The 19,097-nt window shown below is 37.6% G+C and overlaps 1 protein-coding gene across 2 annotated transcripts in view; it reads right to left on the reverse strand.

Annotated features, from left to right (window-relative positions):
- Positions 1-3,561: 3,561 nt before the first annotated feature.
- Positions 3,562-19,097, reverse strand: part of ptprz1b (protein tyrosine phosphatase receptor type Z1b) — a 95,447-nt gene continuing 79,911 nt past the window's right edge. Inside the window, exons 15-32 of one of the 2 annotated variants that reach the window (XM_038281934.1) lie at positions 18,950-19,094; positions 18,772-18,863; positions 18,590-18,675; positions 16,694-16,714; positions 16,464-16,560; positions 16,305-16,387; positions 15,893-16,027; positions 15,687-15,818; positions 15,450-15,607; positions 15,240-15,375; positions 12,743-12,889; positions 12,564-12,657; positions 11,077-11,150; positions 6,487-6,615; positions 6,254-6,406; positions 5,434-5,576; positions 5,212-5,347; positions 3,562-5,115 (exon numbers count right to left, since the gene is read on the reverse strand). In XM_038281934.1, coding sequence (XP_038137862.1) covers positions 4,972-5,115; positions 5,212-5,347; positions 5,434-5,576; positions 6,254-6,406; positions 6,487-6,615; positions 11,077-11,150; positions 12,564-12,657; positions 12,743-12,889; positions 15,240-15,375; positions 15,450-15,607; positions 15,687-15,818; positions 15,893-16,027; positions 16,305-16,387; positions 16,464-16,560; positions 16,694-16,714; positions 18,590-18,675; positions 18,772-18,863; positions 18,950-19,094 — 2,105 coding nt within the window. In that variant the 3' untranslated portion in view covers positions 3,562-4,971. The remainder of the gene's footprint in view (positions 5,116-5,211; positions 5,348-5,433; positions 5,577-6,253; positions 6,407-6,486; positions 6,616-11,076; positions 11,151-12,563; positions 12,658-12,742; positions 12,890-15,239; positions 15,376-15,449; positions 15,608-15,686; positions 15,819-15,892; positions 16,028-16,304; positions 16,388-16,463; positions 16,561-16,693; positions 16,715-18,589; positions 18,676-18,771; positions 18,864-18,949; positions 19,095-19,097) is intronic. The other variant, XM_038281935.1, reaches the window with a different exon arrangement.

Here is a 19,097-nt window from a genome sequence, read left to right on the forward strand (position 1 = left end):
GTTAGATTAGGTAAGAAAATATGTTAAAGGTATAGTGGAGGATGTTCTTTTTCTGGGTGGATCATCAAAATAAGTGGTCCTCCTAAATGTCAATCATTACGGTGATATGTTTACTACATGCTCGTATTTGCTCGTCCCATTTTCACTTACCGGTGGTGAGTCTGACATAATGGAAAAATTGCAAATCTTCTTTTTGAAAGTAATCTTCTATGAGCGATGCAAACAGAAACTTTTAAACAGTGTTCACGAGGAGAAATAGGCTCGTGCACGCTCTGACATGTTTAATAGTCGTTCTTTAGGTGTGCTTTTGGCAGCGCAGTGGTTAGCGACCCATGTGGAGAGGCCCAAGTCTTTTATGTGGCCAACCAGGGTTCGAATCCGGCCTTTCCTGTAGGCCTATTGTCCACAAAACAGCCACAAGTGCTGTAAAAACAAAACAAAAAATGTTTTGTTCCCTCTCGGGAGCGGGTACAGGGTTGTTCATGGGCTTTCTTTTTTAAAGTAGGAGTCTTTTCAAAAATTCACCAAAAAAATAAAAAATAATCCTCCACTATATCTTTAAGCTTAGAAGAGTGGTTTTCTAAGTGAGGACCACTAGAGCGAGCTACGGGTTCTCAGAAAAATAAGACAAAAACTTGCAAAAATTTTTTTTCATGTTTTTTCATTATCTCACATATTTCAACCAATATTATAAAACAGATTTTTTTCTTTTTTTTCACATCCTGTTTTTCAACTTTTTACAGGTCAGATTCCCACTTCTAGGGGCGGGTTTTTTTTTGATGTCGTGAGGAATTTAAAGACGCGTTTCTATTGGTCTGCTGGACCAATTTTATTGGTCAAGAGCGAATGTTTCTACTGGGCTTGAAGTGAAGAAATATCCATCTGTAAAATGTAATTTGTAAAGAATGAAATTCATAAAACCTATGAAACCCATAAAAATAAAAGACTTTTCAAAAAAGAAAACAAAAAATAAACATGAAGCTTTTTTAGTATAAAAAACTAGCAAACCTTTTTTATATATGTAATTTTCAAGTTTTCATTTCTATATTCCTATTTTAGTTTTTCAAATTCAAATGTATAAAATGCAACAAAAATGGAACAAATTCCACTCCATACTCGCCTGGCCCTGGTAGGGCCGATGCAAAAATGAACGGAGCTTAATTTAAAGCAATCAGATGCTGGTTTATGAAGAAGAATGGACCTGAAATGTCCTGGAAAGAAGCATCTTCTTAACCATCCTGCTCTATTCTGTGTTGTTCCGTCACAATACATCCCAACAAAACCAAGATGTGTCATTCTAACAAAATAAAATGTTTAAAAAAAGTTTACAACTTAAAGTTAAAAGAAAAAAAAGAGAGTCCAAAAGTTTGAAACAAATCTTTAATTCAGGGGTTTTACATAAAACAGTTCCCCAGGTTTTTAGCTGGAGATTAAAGTAAAGACATGACGCTGCTACAGTAATCAGAGATAAGAACAGAAAGTCCAGAAAATTAAAACTATTGTCATAATCAACGTTTTCAGGCTAAGTTTATCAAATAGAATCCACAGGTACGCTCTTGGAAATGGCTAGAAAAATCAGCTTTTATAGTAAAATAGAAAACTATATATAGGTACAGTATAAACAAACAATAATTTGGCCTTGATTAGGGCGGGGGGGTATTTACATGCAGAAAGAGGCTTCTGCCAGTGAACCAGAGAGGAATCACAGCCTGCAGCCATGTTGGAAAGATGTGAAGAAGGTCAGGTTTGGGCAACTTTATAAAACTACAGCAGCAGCAGCAGTCAGTTCCAGCTGGAACCGTTTGATTTCTCGCTCGGGGGAAGAAAAAAAAATGGTCTCAGGTTCTGGCTGTTGCTTTTGCTGCTCAAATTCCTTTTTTTCTATATTCAGCAGGTGGATTCACAGCAGAGGTTATTTTTAAATGATTAAAAATAGGTTTAAAGTACAGTAATTTATTTATAAAAGGCACTGGCAAGGAGACGAATGAAGCGGGGGGAAAAAGCTGTGATGGAAACAAGGTAGATGTGCTTTCATATCTGCAGCTTAAGGAGCACAGTTTATTCTATTATGTTAAGAAGATGTTACTGCCTCCATTTTTTTACTTGTTGGTCGTTTGGCTGTAATTATTACAGTCTGAGAGGAAACAGGACGGTGAAACCTGACGATAAAAGGGAATGAAAGTCCCTCATATTCAGTTAAACGCATAACTTGAAACGATAGTTAAAGTCTATGCCCCCCTATTGAAATGCAAGGTTTATTGTAAAACAAAACAAAAAAAACAAATAAAAATAAAAAATGACCGGATACAGTCAAATTAAATAACACCCCATCAAAACTGCTCTTTTAACAGATTTTTTAATATATAGATGCTTTAATATTAATTTTAATGAAAATGAAAAGGTTCAATTATCAAGAAAGTTTTTAAGTACGAATCCTTCAACTGTCTGAGAAAGAAGAAAGAAAGAAATCCCATACGAGCTGCGCAGCATGGAGGTGGACGCGTCATGGTCTGAGGAGTTCCCAAACTGGGGTTCAGCAGAGACTATGGGACCACCTGGAAGAAACGTCTCAAAGGTTCCCACTGGGAGGTAGGGTGTTTCTGCAGAAAATGTAATTATTTTTCCCTTTTTCAAATATTTAGAATTGAGTCAACATTTGATTTTATTCTGCTGAAAATGTTTAATAAAGAAGTAACTATCCGGACAACAGCATCCTGTTTTGTTTAACTGATTCAAAAATGTGAGACCGTATTATTGTATAAAATTAAAGAAAATCTGCCATACCCGGTTTTTAAGTTTTTACACCCTTAGTTGAAATACTTATTGAAAAATAAACATCCTTTGTCTGGATGCAAAGTTCAATGTGAAACTGCTTTGAGTAGCTTTACAGAACCTTGCAGTAAGGCTGAGGGAGGTTCTGGTCTAGACACGACAACAGCCTGCTCCGTTTTCCATATTTCTGATACCAGCAGCAGGGTTGGGGTTAAGTGAGGAAGATTAGCTTTGACTTATATCCACCAATCCGTATTTCAGTTGTTCATTCCTTTTTGAATGTTAAATTAACATAAAAATTGTTATTTATTATTTGTTTAGTAAAATAATATATGAAAACAGAGATAAGTTCCTTTTTCATGCTTTTTTTTTTCAAACTGTGTTTTGGGCTCTGAATAGTTTTATGAGCCAAAAATGGCAACAAAAAAAAAAAAAAAAAAAAAAGAAGAAGGGAGAGTTAAAAAGGTGCTTTAGTAAAGAACAGCAGTTAAAAGTTTTCAGAGGATCTTCAATCAGTTTAGAAATCATAGCAGCAACAGCTGCAGTGGCAGCTAATAAATAGGCAGCCTAATCGTGTAAAGTCACACTGACATTTTTCAAATTTTTATAGACAAGAAAAAATATTACTTTGTTTAACGTAAACACAAGCGGGTATAAAATGACTTACAAATTAATCCATCATGAGAATCATTGGGAACTCTGAAGCAGAAACAAATAAGATCAGAAAACAGCAAGTTGAGAACAACGCTGCGCTGAAAATATAATATAATATATAATAATAAAAATTATGAAAAGTAGAATTAAAAAACATTTTTGTTAACTGAATAAAAAATCAACCTAGCAGCTGAATAAAACTGTAATAATAGTTTACAAAATAATCAAAATTAACTGAATTTCTAACGGGAATGTGTTTGTTTCTTTATCATAATGCATTATGAAGCGTCTAGTTGCTGTTTTAACTTACGCCAGCAGATGGCAGTATAGCAATCAGGTCATTTTATTGCTGCAGCGTCTTTCCTCTGGGATTTTATTCCTATTATTTTCTCTCCTAGTACTTGAAGCATATAACATAAAACACTAAATCTATAACTGATAAAAAATAAAATAAAAATAAAATAAAAACTTCATTAAACTAGCTAACAAATAGTTAAAATTAAACCTTAAATAGAATAGTAAAAAAGAAGTCAAAACTAAATGAAAACAAAAACAAATACAATTTTTTAATTTATTGAACTTTGCTACTGAAGCTCATGAATAACTTATGCTGCAACATTTTCTCCTTCCTGATGAATTATTTCTTGATGCACCTGTGGCTGTCTTTGATGATCTGAATAAGGCTTTTTTTTTTATCCAAATAAAACCCTTATTGAACTGATTTGTTAGTGATTTTGGATTGAAAAGCAGTTTGCATCTGGCTTGCATGGGTCCAGAATCAGTACCTGCTGGATCCTGGACCCATGCAACCAGCTGCAAAGAGCCAAAAAAGAAAGAAAAAAAATTTCCTTTGCTTTGTTCTATATTTAATTAATTTTTAAAGAAGGAATTACGGAGAAACTACTCTTTGCTTTGCAATATCATTTTATGAAATGAATAAAAAACAAGACAGTTTCTTGTTTTTTCATTGGTTCAGTTTGAAAAACAAATGAACAAATGATAGACGGATTGGATCTAATATATGTTGGAGTTTATTCTGATGTTTAGCTGTTTGTATCAAAGCATATGAAGAACTATCCACCCATCCATCCTTTTTCTGTCCTCTTATCCCAAGCGGGGTGCATATGAAGAACTAATTGATTGAAAATAGTTTTTAAAACAATAGAAGCGACAGGAAGTTCGGATAAAATGTAGTTTAAAGAGTTTTTCCCATCATAACCGGACATTTTTTCTGCTGCTTTCATGACATAAACATAACCAAAACATAAACAAGTGGTGGTTTTAGAGGCAGTATCTAATAATGATCCTGTCCTTTCTAAGCTGACAGATCTGTTAAAGTATGCCAGGAAACAGCCTTTAAATAGCAAACAGCCTCCCAATGTGGAGCACCAGGAGCGTTTCAGCCTCCATGCTCTGTTTTAGAACTATAACGATTGGTTAAGTTGGGTAAAGAGCGTACAGGACATTAAAGCATGATGATGCTCATTTTCTGCAGCCATGAACTGACCACACGTTCCTTCACATGGAGTGAGACTTTGAGTGGGTCTACATGAGCGACTCCAGGCTCTCTGTGGTGTTGGACTGTCCCAGTGGTACAGACCCGTTCGTCTCTGGACTCTGCAGGGCTCTCTGGTCCTCCTGGCTGCTCACCAGGCTCAGCATGGCTCTATAGAGATACTGGTACTGCTCCTGTGGAGTGGACAGAGAGTTCATCACAGCAATTTTTGTATTAAATTATAAAAACAAGCAAATGTTTTAACATCAATTCTCCAATCAAAGACTTACAATGTCATTAAAAACCCCTGGTCTCATGAGGTTTGTCATCCGTGCCACCATGTAGACGTCCACCGCTCCCTCCTCCTCTAACTGGTTGAAAAGGGAGGTGAGAGCGCAGAAAAGCCCCGATGTAACTCCCCCCAAACTGCACAAAAATAACCCAAAACACTTAGCTCAGAGAAAGAAAGAAAAAAAAACAGTCTGAGGAATCCTGCAGGTTTTTTTACTCACGGATCGTGTACGACCACAGGTTCCCGTGTGTGTCTGCAGCGCTCTGTGACCACGCCGATGAGGTCAAAACTGTTCCTGATGGGACTGTCTGGATTAGGCCAGCAGGGGGGTCTGAACTGACGAACGAGCAAGATGCAATCATTCTGGAAGGAGACAAAGGTTCAGAATAAGCAGAAATATACACAACAAAACGAACAAATAAATACAAAAAAAAAAAAACTAAACGAAAAAAAAAATCTACCTTTTTCATATTTCTGTATTCATGCTGCTATAGGCTTAGACTGCTGGAGGGCATAGGGGCAACTTGTCATCATTCTATCTCTATTTTCTCGTTCTGCAGTATTATTTTATTTTATAAACACCTTTGTTTATTGATGTTGGAGCTGTTTCTCTGACTGTAACTAACTGTATTTACTCTCTTCATCCTCTGGACATGTTGGCCCGTCTGCCTGGCTGTGTGTTTCCTGGACGAGGCCGCCTGAGGAGCTGTTTGACAGTTGCCTTTTTTATCTCTGCTTCTTTTTCTATGTCTGCTTCTGTCTCCTTGAACCCCAGTCGGCCTCAGCAGATGGCCGCTCACACCGGGTCCGGTTCTGCTGAAAGTTTCTTACTGAAGAAAGATTTTTTTTTCCAAAACCCAGCTCCTCTTCCCATGCTTTTCTCAAAAATAAGGATTATATTCATGAAGGTAGTTTAAGAAACCCAAAAACCATCTTTTTTGATTCAGAAGAGCTCAAAAGAAGATTGTAAAAAGGTAAATCTTTAGGCAAGAACTCAAACTCAGGAATATATATAAAGAAAACTGTGTTGCGTGGGTCACCTGAGTAGACTGCATCGTAAAATCCTGCACAAGAAGTTTCTCATCGTTGGTCAGGTGGACAAGCTCCTCCCCCGTGTGCGACACGGTGAAACCGTCAAAGGTCATCGGCAGGTCTTTACTGGGCCAGTAGACGCTGCAATCCCTCTTTTCATTCTAAAAAAGTGAAAAAGCAAACAAACATGGGAGCAAATGTGGCTTCACTTCAACAGTATCCTGAAAGGAGGCGGTTCTACCTGACTGTGTGAGTCCTGTAGACAGACGACCCTGTTGGTGCTGTGCTCCCAGATCATTCTCCAGAAATCTTCCACTGTGCTGCTCAGAGGAGTCTGACTCACTATGAACTCTCTACAGCGGTGGTGTCCCTGTGGAAACAATGTTTGAATGTATTCAAAATGTTAAGCAGAAAAAAAGTCAAAGTTAAAGGGCCTATACCATGCTAATTCAACTTTTTAAAAGGCTTTTGTACTTTTTTATGTTATTCCTTCCTTATGTTTCTCTGTATTTATCCATTTCTCAGCAATTATCGAGACTATCTGCTGAAAATGAGTTGGAGAATATTCCTATTAAACAAAAGCCCCCCCAAGGAAGCAGCTAGCCTAACCACCTGCACTGTAAAAAAAAAAAAAAAAAAAAAAAAACACCCCTTTTTCTCCATCAGGGACAGCAGATAGGAGGGAAAGCAAGATGATGATCCTGGATAAAAGTTTTAGCAGATAATCTGCAATTTGATTTGAACTGAAGTTTGCAGAAAACCGCTTCATTATATATATATATATATATATATATATATATATATATATATATATATATATACAGGTGCTGGTCATAAAATTAGAATATCATGAAAAAGTAGATTGATTTCAGTAATTCCATTTAAAAAGTGAAACTTGTATATTATATTCATACATTACATACAAACTCATATATTTCAGATGTTTATTTTGTTTAATTTTGATGATTACAAATGACAACAAATGAAAATCTCAAATTCATCATATCAGAAAATTAGAATATTACTGAAGACCAATAAAAACAAAGGATTTATAGAAATGTTGGCCAACTGAAAAGTATGAACATGAAAAGTATGAGCATGTACAGCACTCAGTATTTAGTTGGGCCTCCTTTGGCCTGTATTACTGCAGCAATGCGGCGTGGCATGGAGTCGATCAGTCTGTGGCACTGCTCAGGTGTTATGATAGCCCAGGTTGCTCTAATAGTGGCTTTTAGCTCTTCTGAATTGTTGGGTCTGGTGTATTGCATCTTCTTCTTCACAATACCCCATAGATTCTCTATGGGGTTAAGGTCAGGAGAGTTTGCTGGCCAATTAAGAACAGGGATACCATGGTCCTTCAACCAGGTACTGGTAGCTTTGGCACTGTGTGCAGGTGCCAAGTCCTGTTGGAAAATGAAATCTGCATCTCCAAAAAGTTGGTCAGCTGCAGGAAGCATGAAGTGCTCTAAAACTTCCTGGTATGTGGCTGCGTTGACCCTGGACCTCAGAAAACACAATGGACCAACACCAGCAGATGACATGGCACCCCAAACCATCACTGACTGTGGAAACTTTACACTGGACTTCAAGCAACGTGGATGAAGTGCCTCTCTTCTTTTCCTCCAGACTCTGGGACCTTGATTTCCAAAGGAAATGCAAAATTTACTTTCATCAGAGAACATGACTTTGGACCACTCACCAGCAGTCCAGTCCTGTTTCTCTTTAGACGCTTCTGACGCTGTCTGTGGTTCAAGAGTGGCTTGACACAAGGAATGCGACAGCAGAAACCCATGTCTTTCATACGTCTGTGTGTGGTGGTTCTTGAAGCACTCACTCCAGCTGCAGTCCACTCTTTGTGAATCTCCTCCACATTTTTGAAGGGGTTTTGTTTCACAATCCTCTCCAGGGTGCGGTTATCTCTCTTGCTTGTACACTTTTTTCGACCACATCTTTTCCTTCCCTTCGCCTCTCTATTAATGTGCTTGGACACTGAGCTCTGTGAACAGCCAGCCTCTTTAGCGATGACCTTTTGTGTCTTGCCCTCCTTGTGCAAGGTGTCGATGGTCGTCTTTTGGACAACTGTCAAGTCAGCAGTCTTCCCCATGATTGTGTAGCCTATAGAACTAGACTGAAAGACCATTTAAAGGCTTTTGCAGGTGGTTTGAGTTAATTAGCTGATTAGAGTGTGGCACCAGGGGCCATCAATTTTGAACCTTTTCACAATATTCAAATTTTCTGATATGATGAATTTGAGATTTTCATTTGTTGTCATTTGTAATCATCAAAATTAAACAAAATAAACATCTGAAATATATGAGTTTGTATGTAATGTATGAATATAATATACAAGTTTCACTTTTTAAATGGAATTACTGAAATCAATCTACTTTTTCATGATATTCTAATTTTATGACCAGCACCTGTATATATATATATATATATATATATATATATATATATATATGTACACTCACCGGCCACTTTATTAGGTACCCGATGCTAGTATCGGTTGGACCCCCTTTTGCCTTCAGAACTGCCTCAATTCTTCGTGGCATAGATTCAACAAGGTGCCGGAAGCATTCCTCAGGGAGTTTGGTCCATATTGACATGATGGCATCACACAGTTGCAGCAGATTTGTCGGCTGCACATCCATGATGCGAATCTCCCGTTCCACCACATCCCAAAGATGCTCTATTGGATTGAAATCTGGTGACTGTGGAGGCCATTTGAGTACAGTGAACTCATTGTCATGTTCAAGAAACCAGTCTGAGATGATTCCAGCTTTATGACATGGCGCATTATCCTGCTGAAAGTAGCCATCAGAAGTTGGGTACATTGTGGTCATAAAGGGATGGGCATGGTCAGCAACAATACTCAGGTAGGCTGTGGCGTAGCAACAATGCTCAATTGGTACCAAGGGGCCCAAAGAGTGCCAAGAAAATATTCCCCACACCATGATACCACCACCACCAGCCTGAACCGTTGATACAAGGCAGGATGGATCCATGCTTTCATGTTGTAGACGCCAAATTCTGACCCTACCATCCGAATGTCGCAGCAGAAATCGAGACTCATCAGACCAGGCAACGTTTTTCCAATCTTCTATTGTCCAATTTCCATGAGCTTGTGCAAATTGTAGCCTCAGTTTCCTGTTCTTAGCTGAAAGGAGTGGCACCCGGTGTGGTCTTCTGCTGCTGTAGCCCATCTGCCTCAAAGTTCGACGTACTGTGCGTTCAGAGATGCTCTTCTGCCCACCTTGGTTGTAACGGGTGGTTATTTGAGTCACTGTTGCCCATCTACCAGCTCGAACCAGTCTGGCCATTCTCCTCTGACCTCTGGCTTCAACAAGGCATTTCCGCCCACAGAACTGCCGCTCACTGGATGTTTTTTCTTTTTCGGACCATTCTCTGTAAACCCTAGGGATGATTGTGCGTGAAAATCCCAGTAGATCAGCAGTTTCTGAAATACTCAGACCAGCCCTTCTGGCACCAACAATCATGTCACGTTCAAAGTCACTCAAATTACCTTTCTTCCCCATACTGATGCTCGGTTTGAACTGCAGGAGATTGTCTTGACCATGTCTACATGCCTAAATGCACTGAGTTGCCACCATGTGATTGGTTGCTTAGAAATTAAGTGTTAACGAGCAGTTGGACAGGTGTACCTAATAAAGTGGCCGGTGAGTGTATATATATATATATATATATATATATATATATATATATATATATATATATATATATATATAAACAAATAGGTGACTTTAAAAGGCTTTAAAAAAGCAGGACATTAAAGTTAAAGGAAATAGATTCGATATCTCGGAGTAGTGATGGGTTAATGTGACATCTTGAAGTGTTGATGCTGTCTCACAGAATACTGACACCTGCTGGACACTTAAAGACATTGCAGGCAGCTTATTTGCAAGACTAAATTGAAGTGATTTGATAACCTAGTACAATAATTGAAATTATTGTAGGTTATATCGTATTATTTCATATATATGTTTAATTTGAAAATATTTTTGATATTTTTAGATGCAGCCAATAAATAATGTAAACATATAATGTGAAAATTTAGGGGGAAATGTGAATTTTTACAACAATAAGTACAGGAAAATCAGTAAATAAACTAAGAGCCAATTTGAAATTAACTTCAGTTCACATAAGTTGAGTGATAACTGAGAGAAAAAGAATTAGCACAACGAAAATGTTTTAATAAAAACGCCGCGGCTGACACGTTCTTATTCCTTTTAGGCTGCTCCAAAATTCTTGATCATTTTAATTATAAACCACAAAAATATGACTTTTTTTTCAGCAGAATTATGTTGACAGATACCTTTTTATACACAGTTAAGTGAGTCGGTCAGTTAGACACACTACACTCATTGTACACATTGCGTATACAAAATGACAATAAAAGTTGTCTAACGGTCAGTGTTCAGCTGTATTTGTACTCTGAATAAATTATTAACAGTTATTAGCAATTATCAGCTGAATAATGAAGGCAATTGGTTGCAGGCAAAAAAAAGGGGTCTAAATAAATTTTTACACCACTTTTTGAAAACTTTTGTCCTCCACTGTAGTTAATTCAGACTGAAAGAGAAACCAAACTTCAAAGTAAGTAACAGGAAGGCTGAAACATGGGAAAAGTTTAATGGACTGCACTGCATTAAAGCTGTCCGTCAAACAAAAGAAGGAAATCTTTTCTGTTGCTAAAATAATTATCAGCCTTAAATCCAATACATCCCATTGCTTCATACTCAGCTGGTTTCGCACCTCTATATAAATACTACATAAAGTGGGTTTAACATATCTGTAAAAAGCAACTCACCATAACATAGGAGGCGTTGATGTAGCCGGTGGAGTTGGTGTCTGAAGCCGTCAGAGAAACCCTCGATCTCTCCACTGCAAAGAAGCAGAGAGACATCAAGATCAAAATGAGAGTAAACTCTTCTGTTTCTTCATGATAAAAATATAAAAGACTAATTTTTAGGGTTAATGTTTAACCTCTTCAACCACTGTAATAGTTGCAAACTCTATTCTGGAGATAGTTTATTTAAAAATGTATGTTAAGTGAATTTTATTTACTGTTGTAGCAACAAAGAAACATGCTTTGCAGACAGAAATAGATAAAAACATGCAACCCAAAAATGACATCAGAATTGGATTTGAAAGTAGGTTTATTTTCTCAATTTAAGTTATTCCAGATTATTTTTTTACATACTGGTAGTTTTTTTTTCTCCAGATTTTATTTTTCAAGATGTATTTTTTTCAGATTTTATATTATTTTTCATGTATATTGTCTTAGATTGAGTTTTTTCAAATTGCATCATTTTTAAATTGCATTACAATCAAATGTTGTTAACGTCAGCAGACCAATAGAAATGCTTCTTCATTCCTCCCTCCAGAATGTGAGCTGGAAAATGCTATTTCAAAAGAATTCAATCCATATTCAAAACTCAATCTTAAAAAGTTACTTTTTTTTAATGTAAAATCTGTAAAGAAATTATAAATGAATAAAATGTGAAAAAGAAATTTAAAATAAAAAGTTAGTAAGGACACAAAAGTGTGCAAAAATTTCAACCTGGCATGAAATTAAATTGTGTTCTACTTGTCAGAGGCTGGTGACACCGTAAAAAATATTTTAGTAACGAAATCAGAAGATTCTTTTGGAGTTATTCTTTCTGTAGAAAAATAGTGACCTGGAATATTTGGGGTTATATGGAGTGAATTTTGTTTCATTATTTTTGCATGCAAACAGCTCATTATGTAAATGTCCATAACACAAAATGCAATCGGGAACTGAAACTTTGAAAGAAAAGAAGAAAAAAATTACAACTAAAAGTTTTAAGAGCAATTTTGCTTTTTTTTCTCGATTTTATCTTATATATTTCATATATCCTTTTTTTTTTCTTGTTCACATTTTTTTTTTTTTAGATTCTATATTGTAAAATTTTTTCCCCCTAATTTCTCTTCAGATTCACTTTTATAGATCATATTCTCCTTCCTTTCCAGCTGAATAGAAAAATCTTGTCTTCCAATTTGTTTGTTTATTTTTGTTTTTTTATTTCAATATTAAATGTGAAAAATAACATTTGAAAATACAAAATCTGTATAAAGAATTTAGAAAAATAAAAGCTGAAAACAAACAGCAATGTGGCTATAAAAAACTTTTTTTATCAAGATGTTTTATTTGTAAATTGAGTTTTTTTTTTTTTTTCCATTTACAAAGCTATTTCTTTTCTTGTAAAAAAAATGGACTAAAGTTCCCTCCATAGAGGAATGCCTGCAGTCAGTCAGTTCTCTGCTGTTGTTTACCAGGCATCAGCGCTCTCGCTCTGTTTCTCTCAGCGTTGCCGTCCTTCAGGGCAGTGCTGTAGTCTGCATGCTTAGCCTGACGCTGACTAATCAGCTGAGACAAAAAAAAAAGCAACTTTAAAAACATTCACTTCAGAACCTGATCAGATTAAAGAATAAGAACCAAAAGGAGGCTCCACCTTAAACTGTTTGTCCATGCGTGTTCTCCCTGTGGCGCTTGGAATGAGGAGATTAGAGACGTAACCGTGGAGAAGGTCCGCGGTGACTGATGTATCCCGGCTGAGGATGGCCTCCACCAGAGCATCATGGATGAAAACGTACTGCTCCTGGAAAATAAGAACAAACAATCCAACTCTGCATTACAAAAAAAAAAAAAAAAAAAAGTGCTGCAGTTCATATCTTCCAAGATCAAGATTCCAAAATAACTATTTGGACATTTTATTCCAATTTGGTTTAATAGCTCTCATATATATATATATATATAATTTGCATTTTCCTATTCTCTAGCTTTTTCTCCGCCTCAGGCTTCTTTTCCGAACATACGGCTTTATGATCAACCGGAAGCAGTTCAGGACAAACAATATAATACATCTGACAAAATTGTTTTTATAAAAACTTTTTAAAATATATTTTTAAAAGCTTTTTAAATGCCATGAAAATCACATCTAATGAATTGTAATGCCAATTAAGGCCTTAATTTAAAATATAATAATTTTATGACTTAATGATTTTTAATGACCCGTGGAAAGCCTGTCAAAGATTGCTTTCATTTCCACGGTTTAGTCATTAGAATAACATTTGCATATTGATGAAGAAATGCATGCAAACACACACATGCAAATCTTCTGCAGATCAGGCCCCATGTGTAAAACATACTTTCACCTCAAAAAACTGACCGATCATCTCAAATATTGCAAAACTGGTCCAATAACATCACTTAACCTCACACTAAACCACTCTAACCTCAGCATGATGGATGTTTGAAACTGTGAGTAAAACTGAAGGCCTGCTGCACGTTGCAGCATTTGACACCATAGACCATGAAATACTTTTATTTTAACAGCATTGTGTTGTTCCCCAAATTATGGAGTCCCTCAGGGTTCCATCCTAGGCCCTGTTCTTTTTATATTGTACCTGTTGCCTCTTGGACACATTTTAAAGAATTTTAACTTCTTTCACCTCTTCACAGAAGAAGCACAAATATATACGCCCCTGAAGAAGTTAATCAGTAAGAATGATTCCCTACAGCAGGGGTGGGCAACTCCAGTCCTGGTGGGCCTGCAACTTTTAGATATATCCTTGTCTTAGCACACCTGAATCAAGTAAATAGATAATTAAAATGACTCTGGAGAAATTGATTGCATACAAGGGAGGTAATTCAACCATTTGATTCAGGTGTGTTGCAGGAAACCGGCCTTCAGGGACTGGAGTTGCCCACCCGTGCCCTACAGTCGTTAACCAACTGTTTTAAGGGCATTACATCATCGATGGACCAACACTTTCTGCACTTTATTCAAAATAAAACTCAAGTTATAATGTTTGAACTAAAGAACCTTTATACTGAACCTAATGATTTTAGCCTCTTTTTATCAACCTACTGTTTGAAATATTAGTGCCATTTTTGCAGCAGCACCTAGAGCAGGGGTCTTTAAAGTTTTCCAGGCCAAGGACCCCCAAATTGATGGCGAGATGGAGCGGGGACCTCCTAATTATATATATTGTATGAAATTGTGTTCTATCCAACTGGTCCTATAGTCACTCTATTACAGATGGAGTAATGTAACAAAAGTAATTTCTCCCTGGGATTATTAAAGTATTTCTGATTCTGATTCCTGGTTGATGGGACAGGTGTTGTGAATGAAACGGTGCCCAGATTGAAAGAGCTCCTTTGTGTCGCTGAATGTGAGCATTGATGACTGAAAGACATCGAATGCCTCCATTTATCTGTTTAATACAGTGTGTTGAATTCATGTTAATGTGGATTTAAAGACATTTCAGTTAGTGGAAAAAATTGCAGGGGGGGAAATAAAATAAAAAAGTTTTATCAACCAAAACTTTTGCGACCCCAATGCAGTACCACTGTGGACCCCCTGTTGAAGACCTCGGACCTAGAGCCAAAAGTGAAATATGGCATATGTTAGTTGGAAACTGGTTTATGCCAGTTGTTTACCAGCATAAACCAGTTCCCAACTGGCATATCCCATTTTTCAAAACTGGCCTGCCAGAAACCACTTCTAGCTCTCGCTGTCACTCCATTTTTTATTTTTGTTTGATGCTAGATGAGAATCTTAACCTTCTAACAATGGTAAAATCTCGCTTCAACACCAAAAACTTTGAGAAAATCATCTTTGCATTCGTTACCACACTCTTTTTCTGATTTTTGTTTTATCTTTATGTTTTATCCAAATGTGCTCAATCGATTGATGCTTTATGAAAACTATACATAACTTTGGGGCCGCTGCAAGCTGTTTTCAAGTGTTTTCAAATCGACATAAAAATTTGATTAATCTGTTTTATTAGGGCACTCATACACCTTTGAAATTTAATTTCCACATAGTCACAGTGGGGACATGGAATCAGTAATCTGACATCGTTCCACACCCTTGATACCAGTGTGCAAAAGCGGCTAAAGCTGAGGGTTTGATTCCCTGAAAAGAATGCCTGTTTCTCCTTTACCTCCGTCTGAACCAGGAAGTTCCTCTGTGTCCGGACGTGTTTCAGGAAGCCCAACACATTCACAGTTCCCTGATCCTGAATTTGCTGCATCATGCTGTCAATCACAATGTAGGTTCCTGTTCTTCCCACACCAGCGCTGCAACAGACGGATAGGAAGATGATGCCAGAGTCACAGCTGTGTTGTCTTTTATGTATTGTTTTCAGTTCTACCTGCAATGCACCAGGACGGGGCCCATCTCCTGCGTTCGGGCCTGAGATGACGCTCTGATGAAGGACAGCACAGGTAGGGTGTACTCTGGGACGCCCATGTCTGGCCACTGGGTGTAGTGGTAATGCAGGACTGTGTGTTCAACTTTCTTTTGTGGGACCTGAAGAAGCAACCGATATGAACTTAACCCGAAACTAAAACATTGCAGAGCTTGTTTTTTAGGCGTGTATATAAAGTACCTTATTCGCTGTGTCCCTGACTGAGAACGTCCGCTGTGTGTAGTAAGCTAGAGTCTTGGTGCTTCTCAGAGTCACTTGGTAGGAACCGTATTCCTCTTGGTTCTCTTCTGGCCAATACTGTTCGCATTTTGTCTGCAGAGATTTATTTTAATTCTAATTAAAAAATCCAAAGTCAGACGGAATCTTTGTGTTTGTGTTGATCTTACACGTCCTTTCTCCTTCAGATTGGTGATCATGACAATAACGCCAACATTCTGCTGCCAGATCATCCTCCAGAAATCCTCTCTGCTTGCTTTCAGAGGGCCCTGAGCTGCGATGTATGCCCTCGTTCGCTCATAACCCTAAAAAAAAACAACAAAAAAAAACAGACCTTTTCCAGCTTAACATTTAAAAGCAAAAGAACAGTTTTCTTTCTGGATCTTTTATAGTAGATACTCAAAAAAGAATCTGAATATTCCTCTTAGCAAGATGCTCTGCAAAAAATAGTCTTCTTTTAAGCATTTTATGTTTTATTTTGTTTTCTCTAACACCATGGGAATGGTTGGAAATTTTAAATGTTACAAAAGTTATAAAAACACAGTGTCCACAAATGCCGAAATGAAAAAGAAGAAAACTCACGTCAACGTAGTTAGCGTTAATGTAATCCCCACACTTTCCATCTTTATCCAAACTGTTGGAGAGCTTCACTCTGCTGTGGTCGTCTGGAAAAGGAGAAACAGGCCATGAAGGCTAAAGCATGACCCGTATGTCCAGTGATGACACTGAGCAGACACATACAGGCCAGTATGTTAATGTAGCGGTTCTTGCTTTTGTTGTCGGGGTGATTTGAGCTGTCCGCAGTGATGCCCATGTCGACTGTACACGCCTGCACCTCCTGAAGCACAACAGAGGGGGGAAAAAAAAAATAACGGGTGATGAGAACAGACTAGAGATGGTGCAGCGCACCCAGAGTGAGCCAGCTCTGAGAGAAAAACCCCTCTGCACCAGAGGGATGGAGGGTGTCTTACCTCATACGACTCTTTCACAATCTAATGGAGGGTGGATGCGGAAAGCACAACGATGGTGGTGGAGATGGTGAGAGGAGAGTGGGACAGAGGGACAAGACCACAGAGAGGGAGTCAGTGCAGGTCCAGGAATTTAGGGTTCAGATTGTCAGAGTGGGGGCTCTGAGTGGGCAGTGATGTCGTAATCTACGAGGCGGGTGGAACGAGCTGGGACCTCGTGATAACGTGGGAGGTGTAGATGCAGAAACAGTGGAACAATAATGGGAGGGGAACATGGGAGACTGAAACAATGCCTGGAGATCATCGAGCTTAAACCTTTTCACAGTATGTCTTAAGATCATTTGCGTGATGATTGGGAAGGAAAAAGGATGCAAAAAGGTGGTATTAACATTCCCAGCATGATGGTGCCACCACCGTGCTTTAAAGATAAGAATTGGGATTTGGTTTAAGGCCTGGTTTAAACAGTCGTAAGTTCTGATCAAGAGAAGTTACTACATTGGTTATTGCATTGGATTTTACAAAAGTAGTAGCATCACAGTAAAGGGAGCTGAATGGAAATGTAAGCCTTTTTTGTTCTATGAATTCTTTCCAATTCAATATTTACTTTCTGCAACATAAAACCCAAATACAAGACAGAAGGATGTGGCCGTGAAATGTGTTGAAGGTTTTGTAAGGCATTGAACACATCATATCTGGATGTTTGTAAGAGGTTCATGTGTGAGAAATTAACCATGCTAGCATGGCGATATAAACGCCATGTGGAGTTTTGTCTATTTCCAGGGGCTGTACTCTGCTCCACATTAAGCTCTGTACTCTTTCTGTCTGAGCTTCTCTGTACTCTTTCTGTCTGAGCTTCTCTGCTCCCCCCTCCCTGTTCTTCCCAACTCCTTCTAGTTGCCCTGGTCTATTATCCATTTCCAAAGGCTGAAATGCAGACAACTCCAAGTCTGGTCACTTAAACGACCACCTTAAATTGCCAAATCAGATCACCTAAAACTACAGTGAGGGAAAAAATGGGATTTTGAGTGGATGTTATTTAACAATGTTTTTATTTATAAACTGATTAGGTTAATTAACGATTGATTCTAAATTATCCTAAATTAATTCATTTGTTTTGAAACTACATTACCCATGATTCTCTCAGGGCAACTTTCATTCCATATATTCCAAGATTTCATTCAATATTCTCAGGAAATCATTAAAAATATTCAAGTTTCGTTCAATATATTCTGTATATATATATATATATATATTCTGTATATATATATATATATATATATACACACACACACACACACACACATATATAAAACCTATACTTAAAGTTAGATTTATAAATATACATATATATGTAAATTTAAATGTGTACATATATATTTATATAATGTATACATATGTTTATATGTATCAAATACATTTATATGTATTACATTTTAATTACAACTTTGCAATATAAAATAGATTGTGTTTTATATATATATATATATATATATATATATATATATATATATATATATATATATATATATAATAACAAAATGTAATTAGTTGTTTATATAACAATGTAAATTTACTAAAAGTATTTCTTCCTAGATTAATCGAAGAAACATATTAATCGATTACTGAAATCATTGAAGTCAGTTGAACATTGGTTGAAAGACTTACAGCCGGCCGCAGGCCGTACGCATCACCTTACACTGCATCAGATCTGGTCTGGAGGGCAGCAAGCTCTGAGATTGCTGAACCTGCCATCCAGTTTTTTTTGTCTTTCATTTAAAAAACGAGTTAAATGAAATTCCAGAGCCCGTTATGTTAAACTTGAAACACGGAGGTCCATTATGGAGGGATGAAAAATCATCCGCTGTACGTTCTTTCCTAGGCCAGAGGAAACCAACGCACCTCAAACTCCTTGGAGAAGGTGTTGGTGCTGTGGAGCTCCAGGACATGCTTGACAAACTGCTTTATAGTCAGCGGCTCGTGGCAATCTGTAAAACAAGGTTCAGAGTTCATCTCTCTGCTTAACAAGGCCACAACGTATAGTTTTAATATCAAAAGAGTGAGAAAACCTCAGGTTGGGGTACCTGCGGCAAGCAGCAGGGGCGTGGAGGGAACAGAGAGGACTTTAGGTGATGCGGGGTCATCCGGGTAGAAGTTAGCAGTCTGGAAACAGTTTCTGTAACCAGAAACATTAAATGTTACATAAACAGATGGTTTACCATGATGAAGAACTGATAGAGGTGTGTCTGTAGGTGTGTGTACCTCCAGTAGATGAGTATACCCACTAGTACCAGCAGACAAAGAGCGGTGAGAGTGGAGACAACAGCCAGAGGGACCACCGTCCTTTTGTCCTTCTCCACACCTTCGACCAACCCGATCCGGGACTCATGGCTGCTGTTGCTGCCCTCTG

Source organism: Cyprinodon tularosa, unplaced genomic scaffold, assembly GCF_016077235.1.
Source record: "Cyprinodon tularosa strain WSP-4 unplaced genomic scaffold, ASM1607723v1 ctg177, whole genome shotgun sequence".
Lineage (NCBI taxonomy): Eukaryota > Metazoa > Chordata > Actinopteri > Cyprinodontiformes > Cyprinodontidae > Cyprinodon > Cyprinodon tularosa.